Consider the following 18,022-nt stretch of genomic DNA (forward strand, 5'->3'; position numbering starts at 1 on the left):
TTAACTTAATTCAGCTTTAAGACAATGCTCAAGGCCGAGCAATAGTCTTTTACGGATGACACTGAACAAAGTATTTCCTTCTTGAGGTACAATAAAAACTCCACTATTGTTGTTATAGTGGCTCTAAGAGGAGCGATACCCCATCCATGACACAAACCCCAAAAGATGGCCCACTTTCCCTGATATACTGAGGCAAACGACTTCCGGAGGTATCCTGCCCTTCTCTTTGCGACTAGTCTCGAAAAGATTTTCTTTGCGAGCAGTTGCTGGATAACCTCCAGGTGTGAAGACGAAGCAATAGGATCGTTAGATGGAGTCTCTACACATGCCATTGTCTGAGTATATCAGGGATTGTGAGGAGCTCCTTCGGTGCCTCTGTGAGTAGATACAGAAGGTTGGGAAACCATTCTGCATGATGCCCCAGCAGAGCTATTAGTCATCAACAGATCTTGAGATGCCTTGACTTTGTTTAAAAGCCTCCTTACTAGGCGGGGGGGGGGACGCGTAGACTTCCATCCTATCCCATGGACGTTGGAAGATGTCTTGCCCGAAGGCCTGGGGATTCGGTACTGGAGAGTAGTTCACTGGAAGCTTTCGGTTTAGGGACTTCCCAACCAGGTCGATTGTTGGTGAACCCCACAAAGTCAAAACTTTGTTGGCTATCTGTTGTTTCACGGACACTTCAGAGTCTACTATCTGATTCCTCCTGCTCAGATTGTCCACCAACACGTTCTTCTTGCCTGGGATGAATCAGGCTGGAAGGACTACCAAACTGTTTTCTGTCTATATGAGGATTTTCACGGTCAGCTGGCATAGGTACTATGAAAAGGTACCTCCTTGCTTGCTAGTTTATATGCGACACCACTGTAGTGTTGTCGCTCATCAATACTACAGTGTGTCCTGAAAGGAGCCGATGGAAGTGCTTGAGAGCGAGAAAGGCTGCCCTCATATCCAAGAGGTTTTTGTGGCACAGCTGCTCAGATTCAGACCATCGTCTGGATACTACCTTTCTTTTGATGCATACATGAAAAGCAACATATCCGGGGAAGGAGAGAGAAGGTCTACTCTCTCTTGAGCAGGTTGTTGTCCGACACCCACCATCTCAGGTCTCTCTTCTGCTCTTGACCTACTGGCACCAGAGTGCTTGGTAGGTCCACTTGCTGAGACCAAAAGGTCTTCAACTGCCACTGTAGAGATCTGATGCGCAGATGAAGGTTGGGAATTAACTTCTTACAGAAGTTAGGTGTTCCAATAATCTTTGGCACTGATGTTGTGCACCCAGGTAAACACTAGGGTGAAGATCTGCATGAACACCTGGGGTGTTGTGACCAGGCTAAAACACAACACCTTGAATTAGTATATTTTTCCTCCTTACGGTTATCTTAGGTACTTCCTTGAGGATGGATGAATGGGGATCTAGAAATACGCATTCTTGAGGTCTAACGATATCATGAAGTCCTGTGGTCTGATGGCCTGTCTGACCATCTGGGCAATCTCCATCTTGAATGAGGTCTGATGTACGAACTTGTTCAAAGTCGAGGGATCAATGACTGGTCTCCAGCCTCCAGACGCCTTTCCTACAAAAAAGTAAGCGACTATAGAAGTCTTGGAGAGTGTCCATCTCTAGCATGGTCTGGATTTAAGCCCGAAGGGCCTGTTCTTCAAGGACGCCCTCTGTAGGAGTCCGACATCATTAGATGGAGGGTCAGAGGAGGGCGAGAGCTCTTGAACGGGACTATATATCCCTCTTTTAGTATGCTAAAAGTTGGTCAGTGTGCCCACTCGCTAACTGGTTAAGGAGAGAAACTCTCTTGTTCACCTTATCCCCAACAGGACAAAGGCGTGCTGTCTTCCTGTCCCCTAAGGTAGAAGAAAGGCAGGCAATTGCTGAGCACTTGTGCACAGATAGCAAAACAGGTTCTTCCTTGCGAGAAGGAAAAACCGATAGCGCAAGCTCATGAGAGTTTGGCTTAGCATAGTTCGTAGCAATATGCTGTGCTCTAAGGACATGAACACGAGGAAGAGGGATCGCACGCACTCACCTCCTACCATCATCGTCCAACTCCGAAAAGCTGTGCTCTGATGGACTAGAGCAGGGCATGGAATATTCCAACACCCTTTGGTGGAAGCCTTTGGGAGGGAGACCACCCAGGAGAAGGCCGTCTCTGCAGCGGCCAGAATGGAGGATCAACCTCTTTTGTCCTTAATGGCAAATCTCTTTGTAAGCGAGGAGCTTGCCGAATAGGAGCTGGCGAAGGGGATCTTTCTCTCGTAAATGAAGGCTGCCCAACATCCAATGAGGACAACTCTCCCTTACAAGGTCAGATTGTTCAACAACTGTAGGCGGATCTCTTGAAAGCTCACTTCGTCTCCCTTCCAGCTGAGTAAACTCAGCCAGAAGATCAACTTTATAAACTGCCTAAGCAAGTCACTGGGTTCACCCCGAAGAGATCCCTTGACAAGTCACTCCGAGGAGTGCTTGTCTGCAACTGCTCACACCTGCCCACTCAAGCAAAGCAAAAATTCGGGCAAACAGAAGCCAAGGTCAAGAAAGCTGAGCGTGCGAGACACTTTTGATCCTCAATCTATGGAGTTTCGTGGGGGAAGATCGGAATCAACCCCTGGGGAGGATGTCTGCTCATGTTGTGCACCAACCACAAGACCTCATGCAACCTTTCCTTGCACAGAGAACCCGTGAACCCCAAGTAAGGCCACAGCAGACGAACTGCTTTGTTAGAGAGAGATTCCCCTACGGCGGCGGCCAGCACTCCTTTGCTAGGGGAAGCATCGGAGGCCCCCAGCACGTATGGTTATCCCAAAGTCACATGAGTGCCACCCACACTCGTCCGACTCCCAGGGGAGATCATACGAGCAGAGTTATTATGGAGAGGTCGAGTTGACAAAAATCGACGGCAAGGTTTTTTCCCCTTTGAGGGTGACCTCGAAGGTGAAGGATCCCTCTTCGCCTTCTTCAATTGACTACTAAACCTCAACCACTGGGAGGGCAACCACTCCCGACAAACCTGGCAAAGACACTCCTACAAGCAAGAGTGACCCCTACATGCAGGACAGAGACCGTGAGGATCCATCTCCTCTGCTGACATAAAAGTGCCGCAACGGCGCCCTCCATTGCTGGGACAAACATGCATACACTAAGGATCCCACGGGCAGTCACATCATCATCATCTCCTCCTATGCCTATTGACGCAAAGGGCCTCGGTTAGATTTCACCAGTCGTCTCTATCTTGGGCTTTTAAATTAATACTTGTCCATTTATCATTTCCTACTGCACGCTTCATAGTCCTCAGCCATGTAGGCCTGGGCCTTCCAACTCTTCTAGTGCCTTGTGGAGCCCAGTTAAAAGTTTTGGTGAACTAATCTCTCTGGAGTGCAAAGAGCATGCCCAAACCATCTCTATCTACCCCTTACCATGATCTCATCCACATATGGCATGCGAGTAATCTCTCTTACAGCTTCTTCATTTCTAATCCTGTCCTGACATTTAACTCCCAACATTCTTCTGAGGGCTTTGTTCTCAAATCTACAAAATCTGTTGGATATTGTTTCGTCATACCACGACCCATGTTCATACTGTAACACCGATCTCACTCAACTGATATATAGCCTGATTTTTATATATAATTTCAGGCTATTCGACTTCCAAATTTTACTTAACCTAGCTATTGCCTGATTTGCTTTTTTTTCTATCTTTCATTAAACTCAAATTCTAAAAATCCTGTATTTGAGATCATAGTTCCTAAATATTTAAATGGTTCAACCTCATTAATCCTTTCTCCTTCTAATGATATTTCATTTTCCATCGCATATTCCGTTCTCATCATCTCTGTCTTTCTTCTATTTATTTTGAGCAAGTCCTATGGTGTTCTGCTAATAAGGACAGTCATCAGCATACTCTAGGTCAGCTGATTTCCTGTTACCAATCCAGTCTAATCCTTCTCCACCATCCCCAACTGTTCTATGCATTACAAAATCCATGAGGAGGATAAACAACATAGGTGACAACACATTCCCTTGAAGTACTCCTTTGTTTACCGGAAATTAATATGATACAGCTCCACTAACATTAACTTTGCACTATGCTATGCTCATGGACAGACAATCAAATTTACATATTTAAGAGGAACTCCATAGTAACGCATGACTCTTCACAAAATTGGCCTGTGCACACTATTACAAAGGCCATCAAAAAAAGATTTCTATATTTTACACATTGCTGTACATGTCTTAAATTGAAAATTTGGTCAACACAACTTTTACCTTTCCTAAATCCCCTTGCTCATCTCTCAGGTCTTTATCAGTCTTTCTCTCTAGTCTCTTTAGAATAAGAATACTATATATTTTCATGACAACTGATGTAAGTGTGACGCTTCTGTAATTATTGCAATCACTCAATCTCCTTTTTTTACCATTTTTACCAACACTCCTAACTTTTGCCTCTTCACGCCAAATTCTAAAATATAATCTAGTAAGTATTCTGGGAGTTATTTCATTTTTGGCCAATATCATCTCAGCAGTTATTCCCTCGCATCCAGGGGCTTTCCATTTCTTTAGTTTTAATGATAGCTTTAACTTTAAACACACTGAATTCATTTGTGGGTACATCGTCTCCCTCAGCTTTAGTATATCAGTCAAATTATTCCCTTCATATCGGTATTCAAGACCTCACTAAAGTGTTCCATCCAACATTGCCTCTCTTCATCTTCTGCTGTTATAACAGATCCATCTCTATTTTCTATGGGTATATGCTTCTTTTTCTTTGCCCCAGTAGAGATTTCATTAATAATTCTGTGAGCAATTATTATGCCACAGCTACTCCCTGAATTCATAGCTTTGACAGCCTCCTCTGCTTTCCTGTCTAAAGATTCTTTCCATTCAATCCTGGTTTTTCTTTTGATTTCACTATCAATACTGGAATACTTAGCATGCTCTACCTTGTAATTTTCATTACTTCCTAGAAAAATTTCAACAATCAACTTCTGTCTTTGTCTCCTTTTTATAGTATCCCAAGTAACACTTGATAACCATGGTTTTTTCCTTGTAACTGTATGCCCCAAAACTTAACTACCAACGGACTGATATGTTATTAATATCACACCATTCTTCATTAATTGTCTGCTCTTTGTCTCTTAAAGTCTCTAAGACTGCAAATTGATTACTACATTCCATTGCAAAGGTTTTTCTGTATTCATCTTCGAGAAACTTTGTTGTATCAAACCTAGGTATTGTATCTACTTTTCTGTTAGGTGCTTTCAGTTTTAATTTGTGCCAATGAGGAGCGGGTGATCACTACCAATATCTGCACCTCTATAGGTTTTTACATTCCTCAGAGTCCTCCTTCTCTCTTTATTGCGGGCTATGTGATCTATTTGATTTTTGTAATTGCCACATGATGAAGTCCATGTATACTTGTGGATGTTCTTGTGCTGGAAAAAAAGTACTTCTAATAACAATATTGTTTTTTGAACAAAAACTCCTAGTGTGTGCCCCATTTTCATTTTGCAACTTCACCAAAACCTTCAACACCCATCATATTCTCTATACGTTGATTATTCCTTCCAACTTTAGCATTTAAGTTACCAATCACAATTTTCATATCTCTCATAAATCTACTGATAGGAGCTGCCAGCTATATAAGTTAGAAGAAGCTGCCTTCAAAAAATCGTTTATTGAGCATGTAGGCGTAGGACATGCCAAATCTGTCAAGCAGCAAACTCATTACCCCTACACCATATCAACCCCTAGGATCTCATTTATTACACTCTGCAGTTCTTCATACTATTTATCTCTCCTTTCTTCGGGGAAATCATTTGTTGGTGCAAAGGAAACTATAATAATCACATTGCACGACTTTGATTTGAACTTTGCAAGTAATAATCTACTGTCTACAGCTCTCCATTCCGTTAATGCCTTTTCTGCTCTTGGTGTCATCATCATTCCTACCCTTTCTCTTCCAACTCTATCTGTTCTTCCTGAGTAAATAAATATATATATATATATATATATATATATATATATATATATATATATATATATATATATATATATATATATATATATATATTACCTTAACCTAAGATTTCTTTACCAATCACCTTACGTGTTTCATTTACGGTTACAATATAAAAAATGACATATGGACAATGTTGAGGTCTTAAAAGCTTTTTTTTATTGTTTCACCCTACATTACAAGCATTAGTTGTTTACCAGTCTGGTGGTGTTCCACATATGAGTTAACCTTATCCTTTTATATCTCAGTAATCTTAACATATTTTAGAAATGTCTCCCAAAAATGTTCTAGTGTGTAATTCTACGAAGTATATGATTACAATGGAAGACACATTGAACATAATAAAAAGAAATAAAAGGGGTGACAAGGTGATAAAAACTGCACGTACTGTAGGCCTGCCTCAGACATGGTGTCCACCATTTTTTGTGACAAAAACCGTATTGTCTAATACATGACGGAAAAGGCTAATATAAAAAATTTTAACAATAAATGTGGAGAGAGGCACATTCTATGATTAACTGGAATGGTTATTATCCCATTGGATAGAACACCACATGCATGAACAAATTCTTACGATTAAAATACTTACTTGAGAGAAAACCAAGTATCTGTTTCAAGACTTGTGTAAAAAGCAGAGTGAAAAGAAGATAACATTTGTTGCTTGTCACAAATGGTTTAATCGGTTCAAGAAATGCTTCAGTTTACACAACATTAAAATCCAAGAAAAAGTTGCTGCGGCTGATACCATTGCCGCAAAGGAAGTTTCCAAAACTTTAAAGAAAGTACCAAGGAATTTTCCAAAACTTTAAAGAAAATCATAGCTGAAAATAAAATTCCCATGGGAACTCATCTTCAATATTAATGAGACAGGATTACTGTATTTTGGAAGAGAATGCACAATTTTTCCTTTATTTCCAAGGAACAGCAAACAATGATAGGGTATGGGTAGCCAAAGATAGACTAACTTTAATGTTAGGAGGAAACGTTAAAGGCCATTTCAAGCTAAAGCCATTGTTAGTGTACTATGCGCTTAATCCCTGGGCTCTCAAGAACATCTCAAAGTCTACCCTTCCCATGATTTGGATGGTTAATCTGAATACATGGGTCACCTCAGCCATTTTGAAGAATTGTTGAAGTTAGAGGAGCAACAGAAAATTGAAGAAAGTCTCCAGTCTAAGGAACCAAGACATTTCAAGCTCAAAAAAATACATAGCAGGGTTTTCATCATTTATCAGAGTGTTATTATTTCTTGAGTCCAAAAATCCTTCAGCTGAACCATTTGTAAAAGTTATAAATGGTGTTAAAGGTTTATTCCTGCCTTATAAAACAATTTTCAACGATAAAAATTGAAAACCATTCAACAAACTGTCGATCAGTTCTCAGTTAAGAGTTGAAAAACAAAAGGCTACCAAATCATCACCTCACCTTATCACCGAAGAAACGCTGCCATCAGTGACAGGTGTGTAAAAACTCAAAAACTCCCTTGATATAACATTTACAGTTTAACCTTAGCCATCATCATGTCATCCCCCTCTTCCAGCAACTACACACACACACACACACACACTCACTCACTCTCTCTCTCTCTCTCTCTCTCTCTCTCTCTCTCTCTCTCTCTCTCTCTCTCTCTCTCTCTGTGTGTGTGTGTGTGTGTGTGTGTGTAGGAACAGGTATGTAGTTTTACAAAATGAATGATAGCAGTTTTTGTTTTTTTATTTGCATGTTTATTTCGTGTATAGTGAGTGTATAAGTCCCTTAATATCGATAAAATCCAACCTATCTAATTAAGCCTCTTAGAACCAATTAAATACTTACAGTACTGTATTGTGGGGTATTACTGTATATGTACTGAAAAATAATAAATACTGTTCTTACAATATGTAATCATTTTATAAAAACCAGATACCTATATTAATGAGGTTCCATGTGAAGTACAGCATAGTACCTCCTTGTTATTGTAAGACGTATTAACCGACATAAGGTCGGGTATAACAACAAATAGCACATTTTATTTTTGTATTTAATACTTTAGGATGAGTGATGTAAAATATAACTTTAATTAATTCTTTCAAGAACTTAATATATAAATAAGAAGGTAATTATTATACTCCACGAAGATTTTTAACGTTCAAAAGCCCGTAAGCAGGTGGCTAAAAATGTGGTGTTATGCTAACTCATCCACTTAAATTGGATGAACTGACCTGGCTTGATATTGGACTGCTTCAGTAACAGCTTATGTAAAACTTAGCTTAGTATTCTGAAACATTTAAAAATGTAGCATATTAAAGTGGAAACTGTTTTCATAATCTTCTGAGCATAATTAAAATTATGAAAATATAGAAAAATAATTCCATATACAGTATGCTTACAGCAGTTTCCACGAAGAGACGAAAAGGCAAATAGTACAGATGAAAATGAAGGTGGTTTACAGATGCATATGCCGTTAAAGAATTGAAAGCAATCCGTAAATCTCTGAAAAAGAACAAAACATTAATAGAGCCCTCTAAATAATATAAAAAAAAAAAAACTTGCATGCAATGAATAAAATATATTTTATTCTAAAATCTATCAATTCAATACAGTACTTTAGAACTTAGCATTCATATGTTGTATAAATTTAAGCACAAGGTTGGATGATAATAAAATTTTTTGGGGGAGGAGAGTATCAAACTAGCCCACAGGAGCACTTGCACTCTTTCACCAATAGGTGATGCGCTAACAAAATCAGTTTCTCAATCTGCCTTCACTCTGAATCAAATCCAACTGAATTTTAGGGAAGTGGGTGTGTGAATAAGGGATTTTGACGAAGGAAAAATCTATTTCTGGGCGAGGAACCTGTGTCGCCCAGTGAAATGCTCCTTAAAGCACCATTTCAAATGTATAAATACTGCTAAATATACCAGAGAAAAAAGTTGCATGGAATACCAGGAATATACCCAGCTCGCTCACCCCTAAAGTGTGTCGGTATTAAAACTGGGGCGAGTGATACCACTACCAGAGGTCCCTTTCCAATTAGACTTCTCCCTCCTCAAAATCCCCCGTTACTACGAGGTGTCATTCACTACAGGTACTGCCCCCCCCACCACCACCACTACTACCTATCCTTCTCTCATCATTCCTACTAGCACCCCAAGCTTGGGCCAGCCTAGGGTGAGGAAAAAGGAGGGAGGGTTCACTGGGCGACACAGGTTCCTCGCCCAGAAATAGATTTTTCCTACGTCAATATCCCTTTTCTGGGCTCAACCTGTGTTGCTCCGTGAAATATTAACAGAGAATTGGTCCCATAAGCTTGGAAATACACAAAAAGTTAAAGAACTGAATTAGAAATAGAGTAATTCAATTAAGAGTGTTTTACTAAAAATCCTTTATATACCAATCTCTTAATTACACCCCAAATAAAGGTCAATGTTAAGGTAGGAGGAAAAGGGAAGGCAGGTGCTGCCCTGCTCCTCATTAGGAGACAAGGCACTAAGAGGGAAAATATATATGAAGATAGGCCCCTGTTATGATGGTTGTGTTAAATCTGGAGGAACCACTATATCTTTTTAATCCTTCAAAATTCATGTGACGAAAGTAATTGACTGGTGTTGCTATAGCCTGGATATCTTGGGCATGTGGTACAGATTCCGGCTTGGTTCTTTTAATAAAATACAGAATCTATTGTCTGATTTCTTTCATGGAAATGGTTCCTCCATCCTTTCTAATAAACAAAGGTCCTGAAGGTCTATTTAAATAGTTTTCCAGAGTGATAACTGGGCACAGAGATAGATCCTGTGGAAGTGGGACAATCTTCCACAGGGACCATCTATTCTGTGGACCCTCATTCTTTTCTAAGAATTTTCTATCTAGAGAGGATAAAATTAACCAGAAGAAAGAAAATCAATATGATTTGGTTCTCTAGATATTGCTGAGAGTTCAGATATTCTGGCTCCTGAGGCTAAACTTATCAAAAATAACATCTTCCTAAGAAGCACTATATAAGTGCATGAGTCAATATCAGAGTCAGAATCTAGATCAAGGACATCATCTAAAACCCATGAAACTGCGTGAGGACAAGTTACTGGTTTTAGTCTAGTACAGGCTCATGGAATAGACAAAAAATACGAATCTGGTAGATTAAAACTGAACCCGATCTGAAATATTTTCTTTAAAGCAGATTTAATCATAGTAATAGTATTATTGGCTAGACCTCCTTCCAAGAAAGTTCTGAAAAAGGTTAACTGCCAGATTCGTAGTCAGCGTCCGAACCTCTGAGTCTTCCAGAAATTGGCTAACTTTCTTACATCAAAATCATATTGCCGAAGGGTAGAATCTCATATACCTGACACTAGGGACAATGTGTTAAAAGGGTCAATCTCAGCATCTCTTTGTACTGCAAATCTCAGATAGTCCATAAAGTGAAGGCAAATCCGCCGAGGTTGGAGTCCTAGTTCCACCAAGATAGGGAACCAGTTGCATTGGGCCAATTGAGGGCTACGAGGGCAATCCGACCTTTGAAAGTCCTGAGCATGTCCGGACTTTCATTAGCATGTTTAAAGGTGGAATCAGGTAAATCCTCCGTCAATTGTTCCAATCTATGGACATGTCATTCGTGACATAGGCCAAAGGGTCCAGGTTGGGGACCACATGACATTGTGGCTTGTGGTTGGATTCCATGGCAAATAGGTCTACTGGGAGACCCAGAACCTGTTAGCAGGTCCAATTAAATGACTTTTTTGGCCAAGGACCATTCCAACTCCCGCGGAGGTGTCCTCGTTAGATCATCCTCAACCACATTTCTTACTCCTGCCAGGTGAACAGCCGATAGGTGGCAAAGGTTCCCTGTTGCCATAGAAAAGATAGCTACCATCACTTAATTTACGCGACTTGATTTGGAACCTCCCCTGTTTATGCAGTGGACTATCACTTGGCTGTCTAGTATAAAACTGATATGTTGTTTCTGTGACAGGGAAAGACTTATTAGAGTCAAGTACACTTCCATGACTTCTAAGATATTGAAGTGTAGTTGTCGGAGTGTCACTGTCAACAACCCCTGGACCTATTCATATTGGGAACAGCCTCCCTAAATGCTTAGGGAGTCATCTAAATGGACAACCAATGTTGTCCCTGGGAATCGTAAAGGTACTGAGTTTGCTAGGTTTTTTACCTTCGTCCATTGTTGAAGTTTTTTCCATAGTGTAGGTGGAATCCGAGAAATTTTGTCTCGCTATTTCTCGTTTTCTTTGGACCGCCAAACTCGATTGATGTCTTCCAGATTGACCCTCAGTAATGTGTCTGTTACTGAGGGAAACTGGAGTAAACCTAGGGTTCTTTGTTGGTTTCTCCGGGTCGTTAGTTTGTCCTTGAGAGATGCTCTTGTGTTTCTTACTATCTCTATCCTCTTCTGTGGTGGCATTGACCGCTTGTGTGTGGTCAAGATCCATTAAAGACCTAACCAGTGGAAGCACGTTGCTGGAGAAAATCGGGACGTTTTGAAATTTATTTGGAAACCCAAGTATTCCAGAAATTTTATTACTTTGCCTGACACCTTGTGGCATTCCTTGACGCTCTTGGCCCAGATAAACCAACCGTTTAGGTAGGCCACTAACTGTATTCCTTGAGTCCTCATCTCTTGGACACTGTCTCCGCCGACTTAGTGAATAACTTGGTCGCTATGTTGAGTCCGAATGGCATCACTTTGAAGGTGTAAGCCCGTTTCCCTAGCTTGAATTCTAGGAAAGGACGAAAAAGCCATGCTATCGGAACATGAAAATAAACGCCTGCAAGTTCTATAGAGGTGGTGATGGCCCCACGGAGACATAAGGTCCTCACCTGTGAGACGGTCAGCATATGGAACTAGTCGCATTGAATATATGTATTCAAATAGGACAGATCTAGGTTACTCTTCGTTTGTCCGAGTCTTACTTTGTCACTCTGAACAAAGGCGCTTGAAATTTTAAGCATATTACCTCTTTTATTGCTTTCTTCAGAAGAAGATCTCCAGTGTAAAGTGTTAAGTCTGCCATTGGAGTCTGATAAAAACTGGTTGGTGGAGGGGGCTTTTTTCATCCATCTCCACCCCAGAACTTTCATTATGACATTGTATGCCAATTGCCGAATGCCCAACGGCTCCGAAAGAGGTACAGCCTTCCTCCTACCTGGGGAGTACTCTACGCAGGAAAGCTCCCCTAGCTCTACTACCTCTCACATGCGTATTATATCCGTGAAACACTCCCTGTGTTTCGAAGGAAGGATGATACGCCGGAGACGCAATAAACGGACTAGGGCTATTGATTTTGTGGCTGGGTTCTCGAGGTGGAAGGCTGGCTCACCTGGGATACTGGCATTGCCTGTAGCACATCCTGAGCCTGTGGCCTTTGGAAGGACTGAAACTTCCTTGGTCATCTCCTGCCTCGTGATTGCGGTCCGGTGTGCTTAAAATTTTCTTTTTGGAATTAGACCCCACCGGACTCTGAGGCTTTGGTTGACTCTAGCTGCTTCTCCGAGGACGCTATTTAACACGTCCTCCAGGAAGAAGTCCGCTCCCCAGATCGAGGCCTTAAGTAACCTGCTAGGCTCATGCCTAATGGAGTCCTCAAGTAAGACAAGCTTCTGGCAAGTGCGACGGACCACTGCAAAGTCATGTGTATCACACAGTAGTGCGTGAGGCAAAGACTTTATCAGGATCTTAAAAAAGTGGCTTCTCTCGTAGACTAACAAAGTCATCTCCGTCATCGTGGCTGAGTTGATAGATCTACCCAGCCTGGTTCTTGCACCGTATTCTATCTTTACCAGAGAGTCTGGAAGTCCGGAGAGGCGTTCACTAAACTGTGTGGTGGCACAGTCCTAGTTCAATGACCCTGCCGTAAAAGTAGCTGGTGCATCGATCCAGCAATCTTGGCCTCCTGGGAACAACAGGGAAGTTAGTTCCATCTTCCGTAGTTGCAGCGTGGGCTTGCCTTTCATATCCACCTGTAAGGAAAGGCCTACTACCTTGGTGGTACATGGCGTTGGGGTCTACCCGTCCACCTCGAACATAGTGTATATATTCTTATGAGGGGTTAACTTGGTATTGACACATTCCCACTCATTTAAAGTCCGGACCCAGGCGGATCGAGCTTGCTCGGCGCTCGCATCAAGGGAAGATGAATTGTAAACCCAGCGGATATCATTCAAAATCTTCTACCGGACGGGAACCACCTCCTGCTATTGTCAACATGCGCTCTGAGAACGGGGATGAAGAGCCAAGCGCCACGGGCCGTTCTAAACGATCGCTGGGAGCTTTGACACGTCCGGAACCACAAACTACCGTTGTTGTGGTAGTCCGGACCGCAAGGATTTTCTATCATATTTTCCTGATTTTGCAGTCCCTGGCCCAAACCGTCCATAGACAGCAGCCGATTGGCAATTGAACCAAACTGGAACTGGACTACACTACTCAACCTCTCCATGAGCTGGCTCGAGAAGGCCACCGGACCGAAATCAAGTTCCAGCCTCTGCCCCCTTTGAACTTCTTGCTCTTGACCCCTGATGTGGAGGATTAGACCCTGCCGAGTCCGTCAGTAGCTTAGAAGCTGATGATGGTCTGGTTGGGAGTGGTTTGGGTAGCCTAAAAGGCTTGCCCTCTTCGGGTAGGGCCGACCTCATACGTTTTACCTTAAAGGCCACTGAGCATGGCACCCGGCATGAGATCGGCAGACCTCATGCCCACACGACTACTGCAGCACAGCAGTGCATGTTGTCTCCTGACAGTGTACCACCTGTAAGTCAATTTGATACATGGGTATCATACTTGATTTCGCCGGAAAAACCGGTGACAAATATAGTTGAGTTAAATCCACTGTGGATAGCTCAGCGGAGTTGTATTCTTTCTTACCGTTTTACAATAGAACCCTAATATTCTGTTTTCCTTCTTCCACCATCTCCTGTCATCCAAAGTATTGCCATACAAAGGTTAGAAACCGGTAGAAATGGCGGCTGGATTAATTTTGGACCAGAGAGAAAAATTCCACTATGAAACTTCTCTCAACCTTCCATAGCCCTACCGGAGTAGGATGTACGTATTGATGAATAAAGGTTGGGACAAGGAGATACAAGGAAACCAGAATTAGGGACACCAATACTGTTGCCGGAATACTTGGTTGGATGTATGAATTCCCACTGATGTAAATCCAGCCCGTAACAATATAAATTCAAGAACTACAAATCTCCGTCTGTAACTTTCTTAGGAACAATCATACAGCAAATATCCTGTAATATAAGAAATCAACCTACAGGATCAGAATAAGAACCTTCCATCAGGACGACATGGCTATCTCACCCAAAAATAGATTTTTCACTTCACTCAAAATCTGTTTTACACTCTATTTGAAATAAAATGATATTTTAATTATAAAATAAATTTTTGAATATACTTACCCGGTGAATATATAGCTGCAACTCTGTTGCTCGACAGACAAAAAACTGTATTAAAAAAAAACTCGCTAGCGATCGCCACACAGGTTGCGGGTGTGCTCACCAGCGCCAACTGTCGGCCAGATACCAAACTCTATGTAAACAAAGACTCAATTTTCTCCTCATCCCACTGCGTCTCTATTGGGGAGGAAGGGAGGGTCGTTTAATTTATATTCACCGGGTAAGTATATTCAAAAATTTATTTTATAATTAAAATATCATTTTTAAATATTTAACTTAGCCGGTGAATATATAGCTGATTCACACCCAGGGTGGTGGGTAGAGACCAGTTAAATATGTTTACATCTTATGAGCTAAGAGTTTTTATTTCATTTTAGAAGTTATCAAAATAACAAAAACAAAATAAATAGGTACCTGGTAAGGAAGTCGACTTAGACGATTACTCTGCCTTATAAGTACGTCTTCCTTACGGAGCCTCGCGATCCTCTTAGGATGGTGACAGACCCCTGGGAGCTGAAGTATCAAGGGCTGCAACCCATACAACAGGACCTCCTCAAACCCCTAATCTGGGCGCTCTCAAGAAATGACTTTGACCACCCGCCAAATCAACCAGGATGCGAAAGGCTTCTTAGCCTTCCGGACAACCCATAAAAAAACAACATTTCAAGAGACAGATTAAAAGGATATGGAATTAGGGAATTGTAGTGGTTGAGCCCTCACCCACTACTGCACTCGCTGCTACGAATGGTCCCAGTGTGTAGCAGTTCTCGTAAAGAGACTGGACATCTTTCAAGTAAAATGACGCGAACACTGACTTGCTTCTCCAATAGGTTGCGTCCATTATACTTTGCAGAGATATATTTTGCCACGGAAGTTGTTACAGCTCTAACTTCGTGCGTCTTCACCTTAAGCAAAGTTCGGTCTTCCTCACTCAGATGTGAATGAGCTTCTCGTAATAACAATCTGATAAAGTCTGACCAAGCATTCTTTGACATAGGCAAGGATGGTTTCTTAACTGAACGCCATAAAGCTTCAGATTGGCCTCGTAAAGGTTTAGTACGCTTTAAATAGAACTTTAGAGCTCTAACAGGGCATAAGACTCTTTCTAGTTCATTGCCTACGATCTCCGATAAGCTGGGAATATCGAAAGATTTAGGCCAAGGCCGAGAAGGCCGCTCATTTTTGGCTAGAAAACCAAGTTGCAGCGAACAAGTGGCTTTTTCCCGACGAAAATCCGATGTTCTTGCTGAAGGCATGAATCTCACTGACTCTTTTAGCCGAGGCTAAGCATACCAGGAAAAGAGTCTTAAGAGTGAGATCTTTCAGGGAGGCTGAATGTAACGGCTCAAACCTGTCTGACATGAGGAATCTTAGTACCACGTCTAAATTCCATCCAGGGGTAGCCAAACGACGCTCCTTGGAGGTCTCAAAAGACTTAAGGAGGTCTTGCAGATCTTTATGTTGGAAAGATCTAAGCCTCTATGCCGGAAGACCGATGCCAACATGCTTCTGTAGCCCTTGATAGTGGGAGCTGAAAGGGATCGTCCTTTTCTCAGGTATAAGAGAAAATCAGCTATTTGAGCTACAGAGGTACTGGTCGAGGATACAGAAACTGACTTGCACCAGTCTCGGAAGACTTCCCACTTCGATTGGTAGACTCTAATGGAAGACGCTCTCCTTGCTCTAGCAATCGCACTGGCTGCCTCCTTCGAAAAGCCTCTAGCTCTCGAGAGTCTTTCGATAGTCTGAAGGCAGTCAGACGAAGAGCGTGGAGGCTTTGGAGTACCTTCTTTACGTGTGGCTGACGTAGAAGGTCTACCCTTAGAGGAAGACTTCTGGGAACGTCTACTAACCATCGAAGTATCTCGGTGAACCATTCTCTCGCGGGCCAGAGGGAAGCAACTAACGTCAACCTTGTCCCTTCGTGAGAGGCGAACTTCTGCAGTACAGTACCTTGTTGACAATATTGAACGGTGGGAATGCGTAGAGATCCAGATGTGACCAATCTAGGAGGAAAGCATCTATATTTATTGCTGCTGGGTCCGGGACTGGAGAGCAATAGATTGGAAGCCTCTTGGTCAGCGAGGTTGCAAAGAGATCTATGGATGGTGTATCCCAAGTGGCCCAAAGTCTCTTGCACACATCCTTGTGGAGGGTCCATTCGGTTGGAATTACTTGCCCTTTCCGACTGAGACAATCTGCTATGACGTTCAAGTCACCTTGGATGAACCTCGTTACTAGGGAGATGTCTTGACCTTTTGACCAGATGAGCAGGTCCCTTGCGATCTCGTACAACGTCAGTGAGTGGGTACCTCCTTGTTTGGAGATGTACGCCAAGGCCGTGGTGTTGTCCGAGTTTACTTCCACCACTTTGCCTCGAAGGAGATACTCGAAGCTTTTCAAGGCCAGATGAACTGCTAACAGCTCCTTGCAGTTGATATGTATGCTCCTCTGACTCGAGTTCCACAGACCTGAGCATTCCCGACCGTCCAGTGTCGCGCCCCAGCCCAAGTCCGATGCGTCCGAGAAGAGAACGTGGTGGGGAGTCTGAACAGCCAGGGGAAGACCCTCTCTTAGGTTGATATTGTCCTTCCACCAAGTCAGACAAGACTTTATCTTTCCGGAAATCGCGATCGAGACCGCTTCTAGCGTCTTGTCCTTTTTCCAGTGAAAAGCCAGATGGTATTGAAGAGGACGGAGGTGTAGTCTTCCTAGTGATACAAACTGTTCCAGGGATGACAGCGTCCCCACCAGACTCATCCACAGCCTGACTGAACAGCGTTCCTTCTTCAGCATCTTCTGGATGGATAGCAGGGCTTGATCTATTCTGGGGGCTGATCGTCTTGTTGTTCAGCAACGTCCTCATCAGATAGTTCCTCATCCGAAAACTGATGAGGAAACGGCAACGGAGTGGGTAACGTCTGGCTCGCTGAGTCCGGTCGCACTGGTGCATGCGTGACGGAGCCGGACGTAACGTCATGGAATTGCTGCACAGTCTGTGAACTGTCAACAACCATGGGTGTGCGAGGAAGCACAGCGTCCACCCGAGACTGTCTAGACCGTCTGGGTTGTGCAGTCAACACCATACCGGGTTGCTAAGGTTGACGCACAGCGTCAAAACAAGTCACCTCTGCTGGTTGTTGAACGTCCTGAACGTCAACAACCACCTCCGAGCGTCGCTTAACGTCAACGTGCGGCTGGCAACCCACACTGGGTCGCATCGGTGGAGGAACCACCTCAACTGGTAGACGCGAGAAGGTTACCTCAGCGTCAACAGGACTCACAACCGACCGGTTGGAAGGTTGTTGGCCAGAAGGTTCAGCAGCAACCTTCTCCGCATTAAAGTCCTCTATCAAGGACGCAAGCTTGGACTGCATGTCTTGCAGCAAAGCCCATTTAGGGTCTACGGGAGCAGGTGCGGCAACAGACGGGGTTAGCGACTGAGGCGGTACCGCTTTCCATCCCTGAAAGCCTTGTTTATGCATGACATAATTGTACAGTAAAACTTCAAAGGCTCGAAAACAGCTGTGAAGTTGACCTGTAAAAAACTTGGAGCGTCTCCTGGCCAGGCGCCAGGGAGAGTCTACGAGAATTGAGAAG

The 18,022-nt window shown here is 42.8% G+C and overlaps 1 protein-coding gene across 2 annotated transcripts in view; it reads right to left on the reverse strand.

Annotated features, from left to right (window-relative positions):
* Positions 1-18,022, reverse strand: part of LOC137631782 (GDP-D-glucose phosphorylase 1) — a 162,718-nt gene that overhangs the window by 53,813 nt on the left and 90,883 nt on the right. For both annotated transcript variants that reach the window (XM_068363741.1, XM_068363740.1), the window contains exon 5: positions 8,398-8,500. In XM_068363741.1, coding sequence (XP_068219842.1) covers positions 8,398-8,500 — 103 coding nt within the window. The remainder of the gene's footprint in view (positions 1-8,397; positions 8,501-18,022) is intronic.

The sequence above is a fragment of the Palaemon carinicauda genome, chromosome 40, assembly GCF_036898095.1.
Source record: "Palaemon carinicauda isolate YSFRI2023 chromosome 40, ASM3689809v2, whole genome shotgun sequence".
Taxonomy (NCBI): domain Eukaryota; kingdom Metazoa; phylum Arthropoda; class Malacostraca; order Decapoda; family Palaemonidae; genus Palaemon; species Palaemon carinicauda.